This window comes from Aspergillus flavus, chromosome 1, assembly GCF_009017415.1.
Source record: "Aspergillus flavus chromosome 1, complete sequence".
Classification (NCBI taxonomy): domain Eukaryota; kingdom Fungi; phylum Ascomycota; class Eurotiomycetes; order Eurotiales; family Aspergillaceae; genus Aspergillus; species Aspergillus flavus.
Genome location: NC_092406.1, coordinates 2,635,152 through 2,655,979, shown reverse-complemented (window position 1 = coordinate 2,655,979; position 20,828 = coordinate 2,635,152). Strand labels below are relative to the sequence as shown.

Genomic DNA, 20,828 nt, shown 5'->3' with positions numbered 1-20,828 from the left:
GAGAAAAGCAGGGCGGGGGAAAAGGTGAGGCTGTCATTATGCAGCTGAGTCGGATAGGGTTTAGTTAGGGTTTGGGCTCATCCACACCCACTTCTAGCCCTGATTGACATTGACGTGGCCGTATCCTTCCCCAACCTCCACCTCCTGGACTATTTATCTGCATGATTTCCCCAGCATCCAAGCCTAGAGCAGCTTTACCACCAATGGAGAGCTTCTCAAGGACAGTCTTGTCTTCGTTCCATTTAAAAACGTAATTCCTGCCTACATCCCCGGGCTCTCCTCCGTTCATACCGTAGGGATGATAGATTCGGCGGTCACTTAAGATGCTGAATTTCAAGGGTACCCGAGCTTCAATTTCGCGGACTGCACCATTGCCACCACAATACTCTCCTAAACCACCGGATCCATGTCTGATAGCATGTTGACGAATAATCACAGGCGTCCTCTTCTCCACGACCTCTGGATCTGTAATCTTGGTGTTGGTAGAATGTGCTTGAATGGCATGCTCACCATCCCAACTCGGTCCAGCACCACATCCACCTCCAACGGTTTCTCCGTAGTTCCATCCTGGTTCGATAACACCAGTATGAGGATTCTTTCCACCCACACCCCAACCAAAGCTGTTAGCGCAACCGGAGAAGGCCGCGACACAGTTGAATGCGCGTAGAATCGTATCTATCACTCTTTGACTGGCCAGTGTGCTACCGCAGATGGCAACGTTAGCATTCGGGCGTAGGATGGACCCCTTTGGGATCTTGATAGTGATGGGGGCGAGACAGCCGTCATTAAGGGGAATATCCTCGTCAATTAAACATCGTATCGTGTAGATGATTGCAGAATGCGTGATAGAGATTGGGCAGTTATAATTTCCCCACATCTGCGGTCCAGTACCCTCCCAATCGAATATAGCACTCCCTGTATCATCGATGGTGATCGAGACTTTGAGCATTGTGCCGTCGTCGAAATAATCCGTCGCTGTCAATGGCATTTCTCGTGTCTGAGCAACTCCTTTCAAGTACTTCCTTACCGCTACCTCTGCGTTGGCCTGAATCGCATGCATGTATTTATGGACAATGGGTAAGGTAAACTCCCGACAAAGCTTCTGCAGGAGAACTATTCCCCGCTGATTAGACGAGATTTGTGCTTTTATGTCAGAGATGTTGTCTTGCAAACGACGGGTTGGACTGCAACCGGGAAAATTGCCTGCATCCAAAAATGCTTGTCGCACGTCTTCCTCTAGGAAGGTCCCACTGTCGACGATCTTCATGGACCGGACGTTAATGCCCTCTTCCCATAGCTCTTTCGACTCAGGCATCATAGAGGTGATCCCGCGTCCACCGATATCAGTATGATGTCCGCGAGCCGCGACGTAGAAGGCCAGGGTTTGGCAGTCCCCGTCCTGTATAAAAACAGGAGTAATCACAGTAAGATCAGGCAGATGTGTACCTCCTGCTTCTGGGTGATTGCTTAAAAGTACATCGCCGGGCTTCAGCTTCCCGTCCCAAAGGCGGTGCTGATATTGTATGGCGTATTGCATACTACCTAGGTGAATTGGGATATGTGGGGCATTAGCAACTAGCCTACCTTCTCGCGAAAAGATGGCACAGGAGAAGTCCAGTCGTTCCTTGATACTGGTTGAAATGGAGGTTCGTTGTAGAGTGTTGCCCATTTGCTCCGCGATAGACATGAAACGATGCGAGAAAATAGAGAGCTGGATCGGATTGATAGCTTCATCCTCCCCCAAAGATGCATCAGGAACCTGGTTTCCCGATTTTTCTAGAATCACATGGTTTTCGAGGATGTAAGCATCAAATAGTGGTGCAACAAATATAGTCTGGGTGGCATCGATGATGAGAGCAGGGCCATGCAGCTTGCTGGGACGTGAAAGACTATTGAGGTGGTAGATTGGGGCATTCTGCCATCCATTGTCAATATAGACGCGCTGTGTACTAGACGAGTGTATGTATTGATCTCTCTTCTTGAGCTTCTCCACCTGCATATAAGGCGAAACTTTCCTGTCTGAGGTATGATTGCGGCCGACTCCCCGTACCTTGATGGAGTCTACTGCAATATCGCGACTCAAGATGAAGGCAAATTCACGAAGATGTGTCTGCACAAAGCTCTTTCCGTAGTCACTATCGTCTGGCTTAACTATGGTCATATTTGTGTCTGTACCAATATATCTCATGCTGAGTGACTCTTCGTATTCAATATCGCCTGCCGAAGCACCCTGAGCTATCAGCTCCTTTTGCACTTTATCCTTCAGCGTCTGTATCTGGGCTTCAAGACGGGGAAGAATCTCCAATGAAAATGTACCCGCAAATGGCGCGGATGTTTCAAGTTGTAGCTCGGCTTGTGAGATGCCCACTGCTGACAGAATCGAGGAGTGTTTATGGATGATTATCCTCTCAATCCCAAGCTTGTCAGCAATGGCACACGCGTGCTGTCCGCCGGCACCACCAAAGCTAGCAAGGGCATGAGCACTTGGAGCAAATCCGCGAACTTCGGTGGCATTACGCATAGGACGGCTCATCGTTTCGTTCGCAATATCAAGAAATCCCAGAGCGACTTCTTCTGGAATGAGATTCTGCGAAGTCTGCGTATTGACTTCACGCGTGATTTCTTCAAATTTCGTCCGAGTGATATCATAGTCCAAGGGCATGTTTGCTCCAGGTCCAAATATCGCTGGGAACGAGGACGGGACTAAGCGTCCCAGGAACAGATTGGCATCAGTCACAGTCAAGGGTCCCCCTTTGCGATAACAAGCTGGTCCTGGGTGTGCCCCTGCACTTTCAGGGCCTACCGCAAAGAGACCATGACGAGCAAAGAGCATTGAACCACCACCCGCGGCAACTGTGGCTATATTGAGCATGGGGGTAATGATCTTTCTGCCTGCCACCACTGTCTCGGTAAGATAGTCATATTTGCCGTCGTAACGACAAACATCCGTACTAGTCCCGCCCATATCAAATCCAAGCACAGGGGTCTTTTCGTCGTTGTCAAAGCACGTCCGGGCGATACCGACCACTCCTCCTGCAGGTCCACTCAACAAGGCCTCATTGCCTCGGAACTTCACAGCCTGTCGCAGACCGCCATCAGAACTCATGAACTCAACCTTTCGAGGTAGTGTGCTGAACCCAGATTCAAATGCCGCGACGTAATCTTTGACGATTGGAAACAGGTAGGCTTCAGAGCAGACTGAGCTACTACGTTGCTCAAATTTTATAACAGGACTAGTTTCATGCGATGTGGTGACATAGTCAAAGCCCATTTCCTTTGCCAGCGCAGCTACCTGATCTTCGTGATTTGGATAAACGTAAGAGTGCATAAAAGCGATAGCCACAGACGTATACCCATCTGCTCTGAGATTCTCAAGAGCTTGTCGAGCCTCTTCTAGATCTATTGGCTTCAAAATACGCACAATCTCGCCGCTTACTGTGCGAACAAGACTGGGGTCTCTAATCTCCCTCGACTTATCCAGTGGAAAGGGGTTAAGGTCATAATCTTCAATGGTGACTCGCTCATTGATCTCGACAACCTTGGAGTGCAATGCCTCGGCCTTGCGCACCTTGAGCGCAAACAGCTTTGGTCGCGACTGGTCACCTATAACGCAAATATCTCGGAATCCCTTGGTGGTGATGAAAGCGAATTTCCTGCCCTTCCCTTCTAACAGAGCGTTTGTGGCGATCGTCGTACCGACGCGACATGATGCAATTCTGGAGCCATCAAGCTTCTCTCCAATAGGGATTTCTCTGCCTTCGATAATCTCCAGGGCTCTGCGAATGGCCTCTGTCGGTGCATCTCGGTAGTTCTGCGGGTCCTCGGAAAGTAGTTTGAAGACAAGTTCTTCCCTTTCGGGGACTTGGACGAGGACATCGCAGAATGTCCCTCCACGGTCTGTACTGCAGTTAGCAGTTGGAAAGACGAGTAATGATACATGCTGAAATGCCTACCGATTGAGATATTAATGTCAGGTGGTGGCAGCATCTTGGCTCTGATTTCTAATATCAAGCATCCGTTGAATATATATTTGGGTCATTTGAGGCGTTTCATGATCATAGTCAGCCATGTATATATCCATACTCGTTACGAGATTCCTAACAAACAACAATCGAATACCGGCCACACTCCGCACTTTTCGATATGTGTGAAGTCGGGGGTGATTTACCTGAATAGGATAATCTCGTCGGAGACACTCCGGTAACACTGCGATAGCGGGATGATTGATATACAGGATAGATATCTGACTGGCCCATCAGACTCCACTTCAGCTGTGGAGCGTCCGAGCACACACTTTTAGGCTGGATTGACGTGGTTCTCCGACCAAATGTTGCAATCCCAAACCCCGCAGGTCGTTGAACAATCGATTAGAACTGGGCGACTGCTCAGAATGATGGCGGATATGGAGCCGATCCCAACGACTGCATTCGCTACCCCCAATGGTTGATTTCCGAGAGGTGCAGATTATCCACCAGCAATGAAATACCATACTCAACGCTATCGATTAAATCAATCCAGTCCCGATCGCGATGGGGCTGAGAGGCAGCCGGAGCAGCGGTGGCCGTATGCGTATCCTCCCCCAGCCTGCAACCGCTGCCGCCAGTACAAGAAGAAATGTAGTAAAACTCTACCTTCCTGCAGGACTTGTGCGGACGCAGGACGGAAATGCTCGTATTTCGCGTCTGATAGGATGGCTGCGTCGTCGCCAGAGGTCCTTCATGCTCGGATTCAATGGCTCACGCAGTACATTGAGGACAACATACCTGGAGCGACCGTGGGCCAGAATATGCCACCAAAACAGAAGGAAGCGTCACAAGCTGTCGACGAGGGTGCAGGGGAAAGGGGCTCTCCTAGAAATCCGGTCCAGTTTCAGCATAATAGTCAAGCTCAAAATACAAGCTCGTCCCTTGACAATGAGCCTGACAATGCAGAACAGAAGAAGGGGACTTCAGTGATGATCTGGAAAGGGATAGACAGCAAAGGACCACAGTCGCTGGCATGTCTTAATGCTTATTTTCACCACGTTCATCGGGCATACCCATTCGTCGATAAAACACGAATTATGCAAGTTCAGAGTGCCAATGTGAACGTCGTGTTGATCGAGAATGATGCTGACTCCATGGTGAGTTTGTCTCCATAAATTACCATCACCCCAGAGAATACAAGAAATGAGTAGTAGAAAGACTTAACTAATGAGAGGCCAGATGCTATACCTTATCCACGCCATCGGGCGGACGACGCTTCAGCGATCAGGCAAACTTAGCCCCCTGACCGGGGAAGAGGTTAAACTACCGTACTCCATTATTCTCCAATATTGCATGGAGAATGAAAGCATTGATTCAGTACAAATTCTTCTACTACTGGCCTTGTATTCGCTGTTTGATCCTCACGGTCCTGGTCCATGGACAACTGTTGGAATCCTGACCCGGCAAGCCATGGCACAGGGTCTGACTTTACAGCGTACAACGAATGTAGATCAAACCTCGCCAGCAGACGAGCCGTCGAATCGACTCTTTTGGAGTATTTACGTACTGGATCGCATGGTCGCGTCCTCTGTCGGACAGCCTCCGGGGCTGTTTGTGCCGGACGCTCACATCCCATTGCCAGCTGTAACAGTTACTGAATTTGCTTCAGCACAGCGAGCAGAAGTTTCGAGTATGTTACTGGTAACACGACATGTCATCCAGCTGCGTCGTCTTGAGAGCAAAATCACGGATGCGATCTTTCTACGTCCTCGAGCAGATGTCCGTTCCTTGACCCCTTCCGATCGCGCCGCTATCATTAGCGAGCTTCATTACGCTGTGGATAACTGGTACAGTGATGGCTGTTTAATATCCCGCCCAGAACCAAGTAATGTGAGGATCCATGACACCATGGCCTGGCTTAACGCACGTTATTATCAACTACTGATGTTGATATACTATCCGACACCGTTCAATCAACCATCACGTCCCGGATCTCATGAACACCTCCTCAACGTTGTTCAGAAATATATCCATTACAGTCAGGCATTATTGGAACTAGGGCAACTGCCGCTTAACTACATAACGTTGACCCGATTCGTCCCTGCATGTCTCGTCCTGCTTTACTGCTTTGGTCATACGACGGCCATGGTGTTTTCAGCCAAGCAAGAGATACAAAGCTGTATAGCAATACTTCAGAGCTTCTCCAGCGGGTGGGAGCATGCCAGATCCTTGGCAAAAATTATGACAGACTTTGCTTCTGTGGTCTCTATGTACGAAAGCCGATCTGCCAGCTGTCTTGTGACATTACAAACAACACCCGTCTTGCGACATGCCGCACAGCCATCACTTTATCCACGCGTGCTTTCACTTCGAGCGCAGTTGATTGAAGTAGGTGGACGCATCATGGGGAAGGCAAACTGCTATCAATTCATAGAAGGCTGGGATGTGGAGGCAATCAGCTCGAGCTCTCGGCCGGATACCTCGTCGTCAACTGATGCTGCCGTGACGAGGGATATTGCAGCTTTGTCCTCACCATTAGTTGGGGAAGTCGGATGGGACTTCTTGTAAGGTAGCCATTAACGTCCATTTAAAAGTCCCTCGGGACTTTCCACACTTTGTGCCCGTAACCCCAAGGGTACAGAAAGCGTGGTTATGTTACGAGATCGCTGCAGGCCGCATCAAATGCTTTCGAATGTGCCCAATGACCTCAGCATTCTTCTCGACATGAACCGAATGATTTGCATCTTGAATAACCTCCAAGTGAGCATTTGGAATCAGGGACGCAATGACCCGCGACTGCGCCGGTGGGCAAATCCAGTCCCGCTCGCCGACAATTATCAAGGTTTTCGCTGTCACAGTTGAGAGATCGTCTCTATAGTCAAAGAACTTCTCCGGCTCTGCATAGAGATCATCTGCTTTCTAGTCAGTATGGAGCTTGACAAAGAGCATATTCTACCTACTGTGTGACTTGGCGTAGAATACGGTGTCTAGATTGCGACCAAAGGCGATATCCGCATTGAAGGACTCGCTGTAAAGCGGAGCGGCTGCATACATGATGAGTTGGAACTCAAGATCACTGCCAAACTGGCCAAAAATTTTGTCTCGCAACATCCGCGTGGAGAGACCAGGTGCGCGATGCATGCGGCCCTCCAGGACTTGAATCGCTTCTGCTTCGTCTAAGAGTGTTCAGTTCATGCTCCATCTCACCGAAACAGACAATTCTGGCCCCGTCCCGTTAGAGTGCTACTTACGATGATGAGATGGCGCCGTGCCTCGGAGTATGAGGTGTGAAACATGCGAAGGATAAGTAATGGCATATTGTTGAGCAAGAAATCCACCAAAGCTTCCACCGCATATGATGCAAGGATTCTCGCCACCCACGAAGTGCCGTCGCAATCCTTCGATATCCTCTACTAGTTGTCGGAAGCTGTAAGGCTCAGTCCGAGAGCTTCTACCATGGCCGCGAAAATCAAATGATAGTAGTCGATAGTCTGAGGATAGCGGCAGAAATGCGTGAAAGTCCGACTTGTGATCGCCTACTCAATCAAACAGTAGACAGCAACGTCATATTAGCACTAAAATCACAAATTCAAAGATGACAATTGTAGCCTACCAAAGCCCCGACCGCCATGCAGGGTCACTATTAAGGGCGCATTGGCAGGGCCAGCCAACCGGTAGGCTAACTGTGCGCCGTTAATGGTGACGAACTCAACCATGATGAGACAAGGCAGGGAATACTAGGACAGAACGCCGAAATCTTGCCTACCATTACCTACATCAGCTGGCCTGATAAATAGCCGTATTCTGACGATAGACATAGCTAAGTTTCCGCTAAGAATTAGCACTAGAGCCTAGTTTCGCTTCGCTTCATGCACCATCGGCCCCACGCCGGTAATTTCCTATTCGGCTCAAGCACGTAACCGACTTGATTATCAGTGGGCGAATCTTGCGTGATCTCTGCATCGAATGTTGTAAAGATTATCTGTACCTTAGCGGCCGCTTGTTCGATATGGAGGCCAGACCATTCGTGGCTAACCTGGATAGTGACGGTCGCATAGACATAGTGTTGAATGTGGGCGTTTATAGCTTCTCTATTGAAGTCTGTTCCAGTACCTTTAACTCATCCTATATCTAGAATGAGTATATAGGTTGCCGTGCTTCGTCCCATGACCGAGACTGTTACGTTCCCCCTCTCCCTCGTCGCCATAGAATATTCCTGGCTTGGAGTCAACCATGAGACGACAAAACGCGGCACGGCCAGAAAATGGCGATCCCACCGTCTTACCCAATGGCTTCATTGACCACAAAGAGCCGTTTACTACCATCTCGCGAAGTCAGGACAAACCCACAACTGAGAGTGACAACTCTATATCAATTTTGAACGAGCGCCGCTGGTTTCACTGGCATGAGCCAGGCACCTCAAAGGCAGACAAAAAGCTCATCTTCAAACTAGATTGGTTCTTGCTAAGTTTCAGCTGCCTATACTTCTTCATTAAGCAGCTAGATGGCAACAATATCTCCAATGCGTACGTCTCTGGCATGAAGGAGGAGCTAGGCTTCGGTCCAGGGAACGAGCTCAGCTGGATGAACACTTACTTTAATATCGGCCAGATTGTCGGCGGCCCTCTGTCGAATCTTGCATTAACGGTTATTCGACCGCGGTTCTGGCTGCCGGGCTGCTTAGTGGCGTGGTCTCTGTTCGTACTTTTCCTTTTCAAATGCAATACGGCCTCTCAGTTCTACGGGCTGAGATTCTGCATTGGATTTTTCGAGTCAGCCGCATGGCCAGGTGTACAATATGTGCTGGGCTGCTGGTATCGCAAGTCCGAAATGGCACGTCGTAGCGGCCTTTTCGTCATGTCTGGCGTCCTCGGCCAGATGTTCTCGGGCTACCTGCAGTCAGCCCTGTTCACTGGCATGGAGGGCAAAGGGGGCATGTCATCATGGCGATGGCTCTTCATTTTCGACTTCGTCCTCGCCGTGCCCGTAGCCATCTACGGCATCATTTTCTACCCAGACACACCCGAGAACACCACCGCATTCTACCTATCCGAAAGCGAAAGAGAACGGGCGCGCTCCCGAATCTCAGAGGAAGGGCGTACACCAGTTGGAAAGATGGACGGCACAGTATTCACGCGAATCCTCGCCTCCTGGCAACTATACACCTTCTCCCTCGGCTACGCCTTCTGGACCCTGACCTGCGGGTCATATGTCACGCAATACTTCAGCATCTGGCTAAAGTCACTCAACGTCTACTCAGTACCACAAATCAACAACATCCCCACCGCGCTGGGGGCAGTCAATTTCTTCTTCATGTTGACATCGGGCTTTGTCGCAGACAAGATCGGGCGGCGTGGTCCTGTCTGCTTCGCCGTCGGGTGTTTGTTAACATTCTGCTTTGCTGTTTTCACGGCGTGGCCCGCGTCTCGCCATCTCAAGATGGCTGCTTTTATACTCTCTGGTTGTTATGGATGCTATACGCCTCTATTGGCTGGATGGGTTAATAGCTCCTGTGGTGGAGATCAGCAACTTCGGGCTTTTACCTTGGCTTTCATGGTTAGTTTGGGTCAGGCGGTTGTCATTCCGTTTCAACAATTACAGTTTCCCAGTGGAGAGGCGCCGACTTTCACAAGGACTCATGGCTGGGTGAGTGGACTGTGCTTTGTGATTATATTGACGCTCTGGACTGGGTTTGGTATTGAACTTGTAGAGTGGCTAGTTGGCCGGAAGGAAAAAGGGAAAGGGGTTATTGTTGAGGAGTCCAATGTTGATGCCTAAGAAATACACTTGAGATCAAATTATAATATAGGGTGTGTCTTTTGTCTCTTTAATTTCCATGTTTAGAATAGTTTAAGAATACCGGGCTGGGAGGCTATATGTCTCATCGGGTCTTCAGCAGGGATGTAGCTATCCTAAGCAATACGCTATGGCGAATCACCAGAAGGACAACCGGGAAGATGGTAATTGAGCTCTAGTTCTCGACTCGTTCCTCTAATTCCTCGGTCTCTAATGCCTCAAGCCACATTCCTGGCTCTTATGGCAGCACATCCTGTTCTGGCTCCTCCCGACTTGGCCAAGTACACTTTCTAAACCTTAACCACCCATCAAGGATGAAAGTTTCGGACTGAACCAAGAACCCAATACCTTGAACCCGACCTGGTCTGGCAAGATTCAGGTTTTGTCCTGGGCAGTGATGTGTCTATTTCTATAACCAAGTAATGCCAACATATCATTACTTAAAAGACGTTGCGTGCCAGGTCACTAGCTACACGTCCAAAAGGTTGACATAAGAAATTGAGCAGCTGATTATATATATGAGTTACATTGCCAAATCACCCACTGAACAAACCTAAAACCGCCAATACAGTCAACATGGCCACCGCAGTTGGAAATCGTCTACTTCCCCATATTGTGGACAATGACGCCGAAACCAACCCTAATGGCACCTTCGGTCTGATACTAAAAGACAACATTCCAAATCAATGGATACCACTCACCAAAAGACAACTAGCACAAGCAGTGAACCATGTTGCCTGGTGGTTCGAGCAGACAGTTACTGAGCACTGCGACACGACGACAGTTGCTTACATGGGCCCAAACGATATCCGATACGTGATATGTGCTATTGCTCTCGCAAAAGTGGGCTATAAGGTTAATAGCCAGCACGTCATAATAAAAAGTATCCCACACTGACAGACATAGACATTCCTCCCATCCACACGCAACTCCGCCGAAGCAAATGCGCATCTCCTCGATGCCGTTGGTTGTAACTGTCTTCTATGGGGTGGTCAATCTCACCCAGCACACGGACAAGCGCTCGTACCGGATTTACAAGTCTGGCAGTTTCCGTCCCTTGATGATCTTTTGACTAGTAGCGTTTCCCACTACCCGTACCACAAAACATATCAAGAAGCTGAAGATGAAACCTTCGTGATCTTGCACTCCTCCGGGACAACAGGTATGCATCTATGGACTTCATTCTATGTTAACTAATATTAAGCAACGAAATCCAGGACACCCGAAACCCGTCCCATTGACACATGGATATTTCTCCGTGTTGGACAGAGGCGCACCACCCGGTACACCCTCGGACTGTACATGTGGATTATGGAACTGTGTAGAAAAAGGCGACTCAATGTTCGGAATGAGTCCTCTCTTCCATATAGCCGGGTTTACCACCATCATAGACGCCATTTTCCACGGCCACCAGATAATCCACTACTCCTCCAAGCCGGACATCGATTCCGTACTCGACGCACTATCGACACTTCGTCCACGAGGCGCAGTCATCCCACCATCTCTACTACAAGACATGAGCAGGACACCACAGGCACTCAAGACGCTCTCAAAGACCGAGTACGTGATCTTTGGCCGGCGGGCCACTTTCCGCCGAGGCCGGTGATACAATTTCTAAATATTGCAAGCTGATCCCTTGCATCGGATCCACGGAGTTGGGACACATCCCGCCGACAAAATCGAAGGCGACACCCGAGGATTGGAAATATTACCAATGGCCCTATTACCCTGATATACATATGGAGCTACACGAGGAGGGTTTATATGAGATGGTCATTCGTCGATCACCGGATAGCCGTCTGCTTCATGGGGTCTTTCATGTTTTCCCCGAGCTGCAGGAATGGAGGACCAAGGATCTGTTTTCGAAACATCCCACGGAAGGTGGATTGTGGCGGTTTGAAAGCAGAACAGATGATATAATCGTCCTTGGGAATGGAGAAAAGGTTAATCCTATTGAGATGGAGGCGGCCATCGAAGGTCATGATCTCGTGCGTAACGCTATGATCGCTGGCCGGGGGATGACTGAATGTGTGCTTTTAGTGGAACCGGACTGGGACAAGTTTGGGGACCGGGACCTGGATGATGGTTTTATCGATGAGATCTGGGATAGTGTTGAGGCTGCGAATAAGCAGGGGCCGGGGTATGCTTACATTGAGAAGGATAGAATTGGAATAGCGAGCCGTGAGAAACCGTTTCAGATGAATGCTAAAGGGACACTGAGACGTGCGTTGGTCTGCAAGGACTATGAATCTGAGATATCGGCCTTGGGGGATGATGACCCTCTGAACCCAGTGGGATCTTCGAGTGATGCCTTTCAGGGTGATGATGTGCAGACTTTCATACGGCAGGTAGTGTCTTCTGTTTCCCCGAATCTCGAACTCGAGGAAGACACGGACTTCTTTGCGACTGGGTTGGACTCACTGCAGGTGATTCGAATGGCTCGGATCGTTACCCGGGGCATCAGTATGGGTTCGAAAGAGAGTCGTGGGATACATATTGATCCCCAGGTAATTTACAGATACTGCACTATCAAGAGCCTTAGCGCATATCTGTCGAATGCTATAGAAGGAAACGTCAGTAACGGTGAAGCAGAAGACAAAGTCGAAGACGTGCAAGCGACGTTGAAACATATCACGAACAAATACACTGCCTCACTTCCAAAGATAGAGCACAAAGCTCTACAGGTTCCTTCTCAGTCCAATATTATACTCACAGGATCAACCGGCTCACTCGGAAGCTATCTCCTTGACGTACTATTATCAGAACCTTCGATTCAGAAAGTCTACTGCCTAAACAGATCATCCGACGCCTTCGAAAGACAGAGGTCCTCATTCCACGACAGACAACTAAATGTGAAAGCATTATTATCACCCAAAGCCGAATTTCTCACAACAAACCTCGATGATAAAACCCTAGGCTTATCCCAAAGCAAATACACCGAACTCCTGAATAAAACAGACGCCATCGTGCACAACGCCTGGAAAGTAGACTTTAACTTATCCGTCCACTCATTCGAGAAAGATCACATACGGGGCACGCGCAACCTACTGGACCTATGCATATCCAGCCCAAAAACAGCGCATATGTACTTTGTGTCCTCAATTGCCACGACATCCGGCTGGGATCCATCGAGGGGAAAGATCCCAGAGGATATTCTACCGGATACGGTCGAGCCTCCGTTACAAGGGTATGGCCAATCGAAGTACGTAGCCGAGAATATCTGTTTGGCTGCATCTACTCGTTCTAGTGTTCCGGTAACTATCTTGCGAGTCGGGCAAGTTGCGGGACCAACAACAAAGTCTGGGGGATATTGGAATCTGGACGAGTGGTTTCCTTCTTTGGTCTTTACTTCGAAGTCGATGGGTTCTATACCTGAGTCGTTGGATATGCCGGTTGAGTGGATTCCTGTTGTAAGTAACCTCTATCTTTGAACTGCATTCACTAATAGGTGCAGAATACACTGGCCCAGGTCGTCCTAGAAATCATTCAGTGCGGTCAAGATGGTAAGAAAGGTATCCCTGCAAGTGTCATAAATCTAGTCAATCCGACGAGAACAACCTGGGCTACACTTTTACCAACAATTCAGAGGCGCATCGGAGCAAATCTCGTGAGTCTACGGGGCTGGGTTCGGGCACTTGGCGAAACAGATGCTGCCATTGTTGAGGACAGGCCAGCCTACAAGCTTCTGAGCTTCTACGAGCGGCTAGCCCGCAGCAATGGTGATGATAGCTTTCTTCAGTTCGAAACAAACAAGGCCAGCGCAGCGAGCCCCACATTTCGAGCTCTTGGTCCCATAGATTCTAGCTTGGTGCAGACATGGCTGGACCAGTGGGTACTATAAACAACCTCTGTATAGAAAGGAAATATGATTAAATCAACGAAGGAGTAAATAAAAAGAGAAACAAAAGAAATGCCATAGAAAAAGAAAGTCCAGTAAAGAACGAAAAGTAACCAGTCAAGGCCCATACCATCTCCCATATTATCAGACCTCATTTATACTCCATCCCCGGCGTCATCTGATACCCCAACTCAGCTCTCGTCCGCAACTCAGCCTCCTTCTCCTCCTGAACCAGAGCGCAACAAGAACAGAAAAACGTCGCACAGCCATCCCCACAACAACTGCCCTTGATACCGTAGCGTTCACGCATCTCACCGCGTCTGATAGTCTGGATGATCCAATGGGAGTAGATGAGGCCGAGACCTGTGAAAATCGTGCACTATACCGCTCGTCAGCAGGTGTCCTTTTTTTGTTTGAAGTCTCGGATTGACTTACGTCTGCGTTGCAATAGCTAAAACCGTTCAAGGTAGCATCGTGGTTCCTGGCTTGGGTTTTGCCGAATGTCAGGCATGGAAGACACCAGCTCATCAGGCCTAGAGGTTTGGAAAGATCCCATGTGTTAGGGGGTGATGTCCTGTTTCGAGGGAGTGTTGGCGGTGTCTGTCTTACACAGTGAGCCTGGGTCGCAACAGTCAAAGAGGGAATAGTTCCAGTCCGGGTTCTGCGTGATATCTCGCGAATGACTCGGGTTGGCTTGTGAGTATGTCGGGGGTCCATGAGGCCAGGAGCGGTAGATTTTCTCTGTTGCTTCGGGCATTTTGCAATGGCGCAGCTGGATTGGATAGCAGATCTAAGCGAGTGTGATGAGAGCGATAGAATTCTTATAGCTCTGCGGTAAGGAGTGTGGGGGGCTGAGGTTAATATTTTTAGGAGATCAGGAAGGAGTGTAGAAGGCCCGGTTATATAGGTTGAGTTCTTTGGCCGCGGAAAATAGAAAACGAATCTGCGTGTGTCCCTGTTTGAGCCTGGGCACCACAGGGGTTAAATATCAACAGAAAGACTGGAATCTCTATTCATCCACTTCGCTCCTTTTTAGGATCATAACCTTCCGTTTTACCTCATGGAAGGTCCATAGGGCTATGTTACCCACTTCCAGAAAGGGAAGTCCGCGTTCGTATTCCAGAAATGTGGGTCTTTGGCCAATGGCAGAGCAGCAAGTGAAGGATATTGACCCTCATGTGGATCCTTTTCAGGAAACCCTAATTTTTATAGTAGGACAGCATACATAGGACAGGGTGGCCCGCCATAAGGATCTGCAGCCGCATGGTTCAAAAGGTTTTAGTGTGGATACCATTAAGTACAATTGTTGCGAGGTTCAACCTATCGGTCTTGTCTTACCTCGAGTTATGTCCACACAGGTTTCATGCTCTCTCGTACTAATAAGAATTTGCTCTTCGGACTTCAAGCTGGAAACGGAAGTTTACGTTCGTATTGGTGGCATTTACGAAAGAGCTCAAACGTGGAACCAAAGTTGCCTTGACATTATGGGTATATAAATGTCGCGTCTGTAAGATCTCCATCCTTAGGCGGTAATACTAGGGACACAGTCTATGACGAGGAATAACGTACAAAGTGTGCAAGCGCGTCCTTTCCCTCAGTCATGGTCGCCCCTGCTCTTTTCATGTGCCAAGATCAACAAACACTGAAGAAAGATGAAGCGAAAAGAATCATTCAAATGAGGGGGGGAAAAAAGAAATTCAAAAAACCTATCCAGTCGCAACTGATCCCCAGTAGATACCGGGAGATCAATAGCACTGTCTAGGGAAATCCCCGACCAGGGATTTATTACCGTTCGAATCCGCCTCCTGACGTCCTTTCCAGCGGCCGGGGAAAAGGGCGTCAGGAGGCGGATTCGAACAGAGACCGCTGCACCATCTGGGCCTCTATTACTATAAGCGTTGTGCCCTAAAAACATCAGGGAGAAGAGTGTTACCCAATCAGGAAGGTGTGACGTCTGCAGGCCACTGGACCAGGAGGGACTGAATCATTATTGCTCGTGTTTTGGTGCATCGATGTCATGTTTATGTATTAGTGATAGACGCATTTATGAGATATCTCTCATGCATGGATATGTTGATAGACACAAACTGTTCTGAAGGGCAAATGGCCTTCTAGGCTTTGGATGTCACGCAGTGCATAGGCCACTGGATATATTGTTGGTGGTAGACGTCGAGGTTACGGTGAATGCCGATGAGAATGTGTCTAGGCCAATCTTGAAGAAACCAATTCCAGGTGAGCTCATCCAACAAGAGGACGAAATAAGAGAATATCACCAATGCCGGCTGGTGTCGCTGTCTAAGTCCAAACATGAACGCGTTTGGCAGTCTATAGAGCCAGCCGAAGATGCATGGTGATAGAAGTGCAGTCGTTACGGGCGAAAAGGGGCTATAGACAGCATCGTAGCACTCGTGAAGTCGTTCGAACACCGTACGATAAACTGGATTAAGCGTACCTTCCCTGACAAGCTCGGATTCTATAAGATGCCGCAACTGGTCCATCCAATACCCATATTCAGAAGCGATAGTTGAGCTTCTGACGGGGCCTGTGGTTTCTGCGGCCGGATCTGACTCGGAGCCTGATTCCCCTTCATCGCCCTTTAGAACTACATCTGGTGAAAACAACTTGCTGCTTATCTCCAATACTGTCCGGACACCGATGAACAAGGATAGAAGGCCGTCTTGACCATCCTCTCGAAAAGCCATGTACTCGCCTGGTCGCGGACCCATGGCGAGTGAGCAGACGAAGATGTGAACAGCGGCGGTATAAATTGCATGGCAGTTCTCTTTATTCAGCCGTGGCACTGCCGCTGCCACTTCGCGAATGGCGATGTTATAGTGTCGCTCAGCTACCACATGATAATCTCTCCCTTGGATAGCAGACTGTTGCAGCTTCATGATTTCTGGACGCCGTGCTAACTGAAAGCCCGAACCAGCAAGTAGGAGGCGTAGTACGTACGGGAAAGAAAACCCAAGACGAGAAAGTTGATTTTGTTGCATTCGCATTGCACTGTGATGCTCTGATTCGCCATAGTCTGTTGGATTTAGGAAGTTATGGAAGAGCTCCATGTCGATGATAGTAAACTCAAAAGGTCGACAGGACAAGGTCGGAAAAATTCGCTCCGATGAGGAACATTGGAGTAGTTGTTCTGGTATGGACTTGCGAGTTCTGTGTGCACGCTTCGGTGGCCTGAAGTTGGTTTGATATGAAGAGATAAATGTTTGGTGGCGCTTAGTTGACACCTTCCTGGGCGCTGTTGCCGCTGGCTGCCCTTTCGCGTTTTCTGCTGCTGTGAATACGCTGGAACTCGATTCCTCAAGCTGATAGTCACACTGCACGGAGTGGCGCAGACAGCCACTGCACGCTGGCCTAATTTCATCGCACTGAGTACAATTGTTAATTAACTGGCATAACAGTAATTGCCGAGAGAGTACCTACTTTGATCCTGCGGCGTTTACAGTTGCCACATCCAAGGCGTGATTTCCGATGCGATCTACGAGATCCCTTAGCTGTCCCGTAGGGAAGCATATGAAGTTGCGTCTTCCCCTTGAGTAAAGGAATGTCTATCACCGATTCGCCGGATAGGGTTGAAAATAAGGATAGCAGTCGTGGCTGAGAATTGTCGCCAATACTTCGGAGAAATTCTTGTGGCCTCATTCAGGGGCTCAGTCAGCATTTTCCGCCTCTGCGATTGGGCTTGGCGAGTCAAAGACCCATCCATAACCCTTATAACCCTTACAACAACCATGGAAAGAAAGGGAAAAGAGATAAATAGGTTTTAAATATCCTTCGACTGCAGAACACAAACTGTCAATCACGGAAGCACCCCGAGCTAGATATGTGCAGGGAAGAAGACAACCCTGGGAATACTGGTCCTTCTAGCATTTGCTGCCATAGTATTGCATCCCAATAGCCATCTACCCCGTCGCCCATACCCTCCAAAGCAACTTGATCAAATGTGAATTCGGTCGCTGCTTGATTAGGGTCAGGCTGCTGTGTAGGATAGGCAAACTTTTTTCCTGGTTCTGTCGAATTTGAGCTAGCAGAAGCTGAGGGGTAGTGTGTATTCTTGTCAACCACTGTAAGATGGTGCATCGTTGAGCTTGGATGGTTTCGCAGTCTCTGTTCCGGCCCTCGTACGTCTTGATGCTTTTCCAGCCATGATATCATACTGCCTATGACCCTCTTGTTATTCGCCCAGACATCATTACCACTTGAGAGCTCCCCATGTTTTTCGATTGCCGCCCGCGCGATTCCATGAATTCTTCGCCCAAACGCAGTTGTTCTTTCCCACTCCAGGTCGGACAACAAGAGGACCTTTGAGAGCACTAATAGCGCATACCAGAGATAGGTGTAGAAGGATAGAGGAAGCTGAATCGCAATTTCTGGTAAGGCCTCCAGGAAGGAGGTAATGAAGCTCTCTGAAGATGTAATGAGGTTTTCAAGTTGCTCCATTTCATCGAGAAGGAACACATTGTTTCTGTGGTAGACTATCTGTCCAAGAACGATGACTGGTTTTACTTTGACTTCGAATACATACCCATCTATTTTGGACCTGTGATTAACAACTGGCAACGAGTCTCTGAGGGTTGAATAGATTATGCAACTAGGTAACTCACATGTGTCGCTTCCGTGCTGTCGAGCTTCATCTTTAACACCTTGAAATAAAGTAAATTCTTTGTCAAGCTCCTGGATACCTACCTCTAATCTCCCCCGTCCATGTAAGGGTGGATTCGTATAGCTGTGAACATTGCCGTCAAATACCTCTGCGCTTTTTCGAGCTAGCAATCGCACGTCTATATATATTTTCAGATGTTGATCTGATGGAAACTCTGAGTTCTTCCTTAATTCATCGTAGCATTGACCAATCCAATCGGTATGTTCCATGAACAACTGCTGTCGAAAAAGCGACGATCTTATTGTGATGTCAGTGAGTTCGAGTAAACAATAAGTTGATTCCTTACACAGAGCACAAATAGAACGTTCCCAGGAGAGCCCTCTTCCCAGCGGCCGAATGGTTTGCCACTAGCTGATGCGCACTGCTCGGCCTACCCAAGCTGGCTGCGATGTCCCCCATAGTGAAATTGGGTTGTCGATCGAGCCCCAGGTCAGCAACCATTGTGACGGTCAGTTGAAGGAACAGGTACATGTGCGGCAACATTGACTCCCAATGATAGTGGTACCACGCTGTGTAGACCAGAAGGCCTAAAAGTAGATCTATGTTCCGTTCGTTGTTCATAATGATACGGGTACTGATGTTCCGCTTCACTTCATGGTTTAAATCCTTTTGTAATGCTGGTCTATCTTCCGTACTGACAGTCATGATAGCCACAAATAAGAAGGGATATTCCTGGCGGAGACTGATTGCATTCATCGAGTCGGGGATGATTACAAACGGAAACTGTGGCATTTTGACCATGCGAAACTTGTCCAAGAGTCGATTACACTGCGCCAAGGTGAGAATGCCGATAGTCAACAAGTCGCCGGGCTCACCCAAGTCAGGTCGTGGAGAGATGGACTTCGTGTGTTCAATTGGCCCATTATGTTGCTGCAGAGCATGTGGCACTGCCTCATCTCCGGACATGCCATGTCCAGGAGCTGCCTCGTCCTGCGGCTTCAGTCAGTCAAGTTTGCCTACTCACACATAGCAAAAAGTCAACTTACCCTTTTCGTGAGTTGATCGCGAAGCTCATTGATCTGGTCCTGAAGCTCATCGATCCGGCTTTTTCTACCTGGGTTGTTCGGCAAAGTGCTCGGGAAAACACAAGGACGGCCCAATCGAGAGCACCGTTGACACTCTTTGTCATTGCCTTGTGTAGAACATTTGACTTTTAGTTCAATGCATCGGAAGCACGCATGACGTCTTGACGATTGTCGTCTACTCATGTTGAAGTAGGATATCCATTCCCCTGGAAGCAGAAGAGCGACCGTCGATGTCGTTGAGGGTCGGAGAGTCGGAATCGGAATCGGATCCGGAGTCGGGGTTGAACACGTGCCAGATCAGGTGCATTCGCCATTCTCTGTACAAGTAGGGTTAATGTAGCATTGCTGGCATCTTATTATCTGTGGTCAAAAGCCATTTCAAAGTGGATCGTGAGCTAAGACTGAAGTACGTTAAGTTATACTTGATGGCTATAGAAATTCGACTAGACTCAATTCGGAAATATAATTATCCACATAGTTGCCCTTATGTTCTCGGAATCTCTGGGACGGATTTCTTGCGTTATCCTCAGTGAAAGATCCAGTTTGAAGTCATATTCAATCTTACTTCGTGGTCCCTGTACACTCACGAGGCGACGAAAGCCCAGGACATCTCAGCAGTTGGTGTTAATCCAGCAAGATCCAGTAATTTCTAAAGTGGAGCGACCGAGCACCGAGCACCAAGCAGTTAAGGGGATCCCACGTCAACAGGAGGTTCACAACTACGACAACCCCTTGATATCCCCCAAGAGCTACTGCCAAGTCCTGCAACAGTCAACCTGACTTCATTCAGCCCCTTATCAGGTAGTATCCATTACCCTACTTGAATAAACAGGCATTTCGGTGGTTAATATATTTAGAACACAGCTAAAAGGGACTAGGTCTCCACACCTTGACAGCTCAACCAACCACATCCGAAGAAACCTGAACCACAGAGTTGGGAGAAAAGGATAAAAGCTTGGCCAAAAGTAAAGGAAAAGAGAATGTCGATCGCAATCATATCGTTAATGAGTGGTCAAGGTGCCGTCGCTCTTTGGTCAGTGATGCCTCATTTCCCCACCAGACCGTTCGAACACCCGTTCAAGATGGGTTTTACGCATTGTGGTCTTGAAGTGGCATTTTCGAGTGACTATCGCTGTTACATATAGCCGTTCGCCAATTGCTGACAATACTTTCCATGGATTGGACCGGCAAGGATATCCAAAAGATGATTTCAGTGCCCTCGATCAAAGTGTGCAAATATTAGTCCGAAATATTAAACGGACGGAGAGTGATTGGAAGAGGAACTTGGACGTATATGTCAAGTATACGGTTCGGTACAGCCTGGCTACCCAACTGTCACGGAGATGATGGAGAGGGACACAGTTTCATGGCAATATTCTCCGGTCATCAAGGTGCATCTTTAGCGAGGGATTTAGACTTTGGCTAGGTTCCGACGTTAAGATGATGCGCCAAGATGTGTGTAAAGAAATCAAAGAGGGGCAAAGAAATGAAAGAAATACGGATACTGGCGTAGTTTCAATGTGCGACCA

General features: G+C 48.6%; 8 protein-coding genes across 8 annotated transcripts; 3 read left to right on the top strand and 5 right to left on the bottom strand.

Annotated features, from left to right (window-relative positions):
* Positions 1–2: 2 nt before the first annotated feature.
* On the bottom strand, positions 3–3,999 carry F9C07_2279311 (Hydantoinase B/oxoprolinase-domain-containing protein). Its single transcript, XM_071510361.1, has 2 exons — positions 3,954–3,999; positions 3–3,897 (listed from the first exon to the last, which is right to left on the bottom strand). Exons 1-2 carry the CDS (start codon positions 3,985–3,987, stop codon positions 65–67), a joined length of 3,867 nt encoding a protein of 1,288 aa, XP_071365722.1. The 5' UTR covers positions 3,988–3,999; the 3' UTR covers positions 3–64.
* Positions 4,000–4,477: 478 nt separating this feature from the next.
* F9C07_989 (fungal-specific transcription factor domain-containing protein) lies at positions 4,478–6,533 on the top strand (the record flags this gene model as incomplete). The annotated part of the gene is made up of 2 exons (XM_041288470.2): positions 4,478–5,122; positions 5,205–6,533. The coding sequence occupies 2 exons, from the start codon at positions 4,478–4,480 to the stop codon at positions 6,531–6,533; spliced, it is 1,974 nt and encodes a 657-aa protein (XP_041140955.2).
* Positions 6,534–6,576: 43 nt separating this feature from the next.
* On the bottom strand, positions 6,577–7,907 carry F9C07_1065585 (Alpha/Beta hydrolase protein). Its single transcript, XM_041288476.2, has 4 exons — positions 7,579–7,907; positions 7,217–7,501; positions 6,926–7,141; positions 6,577–6,877 (listed from the first exon to the last, which is right to left on the bottom strand). Exons 1-4 carry the CDS (start codon positions 7,679–7,681, stop codon positions 6,621–6,623), a joined length of 861 nt encoding a protein of 286 aa, XP_041140956.1. The 5' UTR covers positions 7,682–7,907; the 3' UTR covers positions 6,577–6,620.
* A 291-nt stretch (positions 7,908–8,198) lies between these two features.
* On the top strand, positions 8,199–9,743 carry F9C07_987 (putative pantothenate transporter; the record flags this gene model as incomplete). The annotated part of the gene is made up of 1 exon (XM_041284158.1): positions 8,199–9,743. One exon carries the CDS (start codon positions 8,199–8,201, stop codon positions 9,741–9,743), a length of 1,545 nt encoding a protein of 514 aa, XP_041140957.1.
* A 594-nt stretch (positions 9,744–10,337) lies between these two features.
* F9C07_2199660 (putative dehydrogenase domain protein) lies at positions 10,338–13,424 on the top strand (the record flags this gene model as incomplete). Its single annotated transcript, XM_071509462.1, has 6 exons — positions 10,338–10,631; positions 10,668–10,923; positions 10,979–11,325; positions 11,360–13,171; positions 13,210–13,250; positions 13,301–13,424. The coding sequence occupies 6 exons, from the start codon at positions 10,338–10,340 to the stop codon at positions 13,422–13,424; spliced, it is 2,874 nt and encodes a 957-aa protein (XP_071365721.1).
* A 29-nt stretch (positions 13,425–13,453) lies between these two features.
* F9C07_1065528 (PLAC8 family-domain-containing protein) lies at positions 13,454–14,777 on the bottom strand. The gene is made up of 3 exons (XM_041288477.2): positions 14,209–14,777; positions 14,035–14,132; positions 13,454–13,978 (listed from the first exon to the last, which is right to left on the bottom strand). The coding sequence occupies exons 1-3, from the start codon at positions 14,354–14,356 to the stop codon at positions 13,751–13,753; spliced, it is 474 nt and encodes a 157-aa protein (XP_041140959.1). The 5' UTR covers positions 14,357–14,777; the 3' UTR covers positions 13,454–13,750.
* Positions 14,778–15,710: 933 nt separating this feature from the next.
* F9C07_2199659 (C6 transcription factor) lies at positions 15,711–17,124 on the bottom strand (the record flags this gene model as incomplete). The annotated part of the gene is made up of 2 exons (XM_071509461.1): positions 15,711–16,979; positions 17,035–17,124. 2 exons carry the CDS (start codon positions 17,122–17,124, stop codon positions 15,711–15,713), a joined length of 1,359 nt encoding a protein of 452 aa, XP_071365720.1.
* Positions 17,125–17,218: 94 nt separating this feature from the next.
* Positions 17,219–19,633, bottom strand: F9C07_1065404 (uncharacterized protein). Its single transcript, XM_041288478.2, has 4 exons — positions 19,261–19,633; positions 18,561–19,204; positions 18,216–18,511; positions 17,219–18,140 (listed from the first exon to the last, which is right to left on the bottom strand). Exons 1-4 carry the CDS (start codon positions 19,480–19,482, stop codon positions 17,407–17,409), a joined length of 1,896 nt encoding a protein of 631 aa, XP_041140960.2. The 5' UTR covers positions 19,483–19,633; the 3' UTR covers positions 17,219–17,406.
* Positions 19,634–20,828: the final 1,195 nt, after the last annotated feature.

What these genes read in the sequence shown, in the direction of transcription:
- F9C07_2279311 (XM_071510361.1), bottom strand. Translation starts at nt 3,987, where the DNA reads ATGCTGCCACCACCTGACATTAATATCTCAATCG. An exon ending in TGACATTAATATCTCAATCG is followed by an intron (nt 3,898 to 3,953) that starts GTAGGCATTTCA and finishes ACTGCAGTACAG; the next exon opens with ACCGTGGAGGGACATTCTGC.
- F9C07_1065585 (XM_041288476.2), bottom strand. Translation starts at nt 7,681, where the DNA reads ATGGTTGAGTTCGTCACCATTAACGGCGCACAGTTAGCCTACCGGTTG. An exon ending in GCATGGCGGTCGGGGCTTTG is followed by an intron (nt 7,502 to 7,578) that starts GTAGGCTACAAT and finishes TTGATTGAGTAG; the next exon opens with GCGATCACAAGTCGGACTTT. An exon ending in ATTCTACGCCAAGTCACACA is followed by an intron (nt 6,878 to 6,925) that starts GTAGGTAGAATA and finishes ACTAGAAAGCAG; the next exon opens with ATGATCTCTATGCAGAGCCG.
- F9C07_1065528 (XM_041288477.2), bottom strand. Translation starts at nt 14,356, where the DNA reads ATGCCCGAAGCAACAGAGAAAATCTACCGCTCCTGGCCTCATGGACCC. An exon ending in TTGCGACCCAGGCTCACTGT is followed by an intron (nt 14,133 to 14,208) that starts GTAAGACAGACA and finishes CCAAACCTCTAG; the next exon opens with GCCTGATGAGCTGGTGTCTT. An exon ending in TTAGCTATTGCAACGCAGAC is followed by an intron (nt 13,979 to 14,034) that starts GTAAGTCAATCC and finishes CGAGCGGTATAG; the next exon opens with TGCACGATTTTCACAGGTCT.
- F9C07_1065404 (XM_041288478.2), bottom strand. Translation starts at nt 19,482, where the DNA reads ATGAGTAGACGACAATCGTCAAGACGTCATGCGTGCTTCCGATGCATT. An exon ending in ACGTTCTATTTGTGCTCTGT is followed by an intron (nt 18,512 to 18,560) that starts GTAAGGAATCAA and finishes CATCACAATAAG; the next exon opens with ATCGTCGCTTTTTCGACAGC. An exon ending in ACAGCACGGAAGCGACACAT is followed by an intron (nt 18,141 to 18,215) that starts GTGAGTTACCTA and finishes GGTCCAAAATAG; the next exon opens with ATGGGTATGTATTCGAAGTC.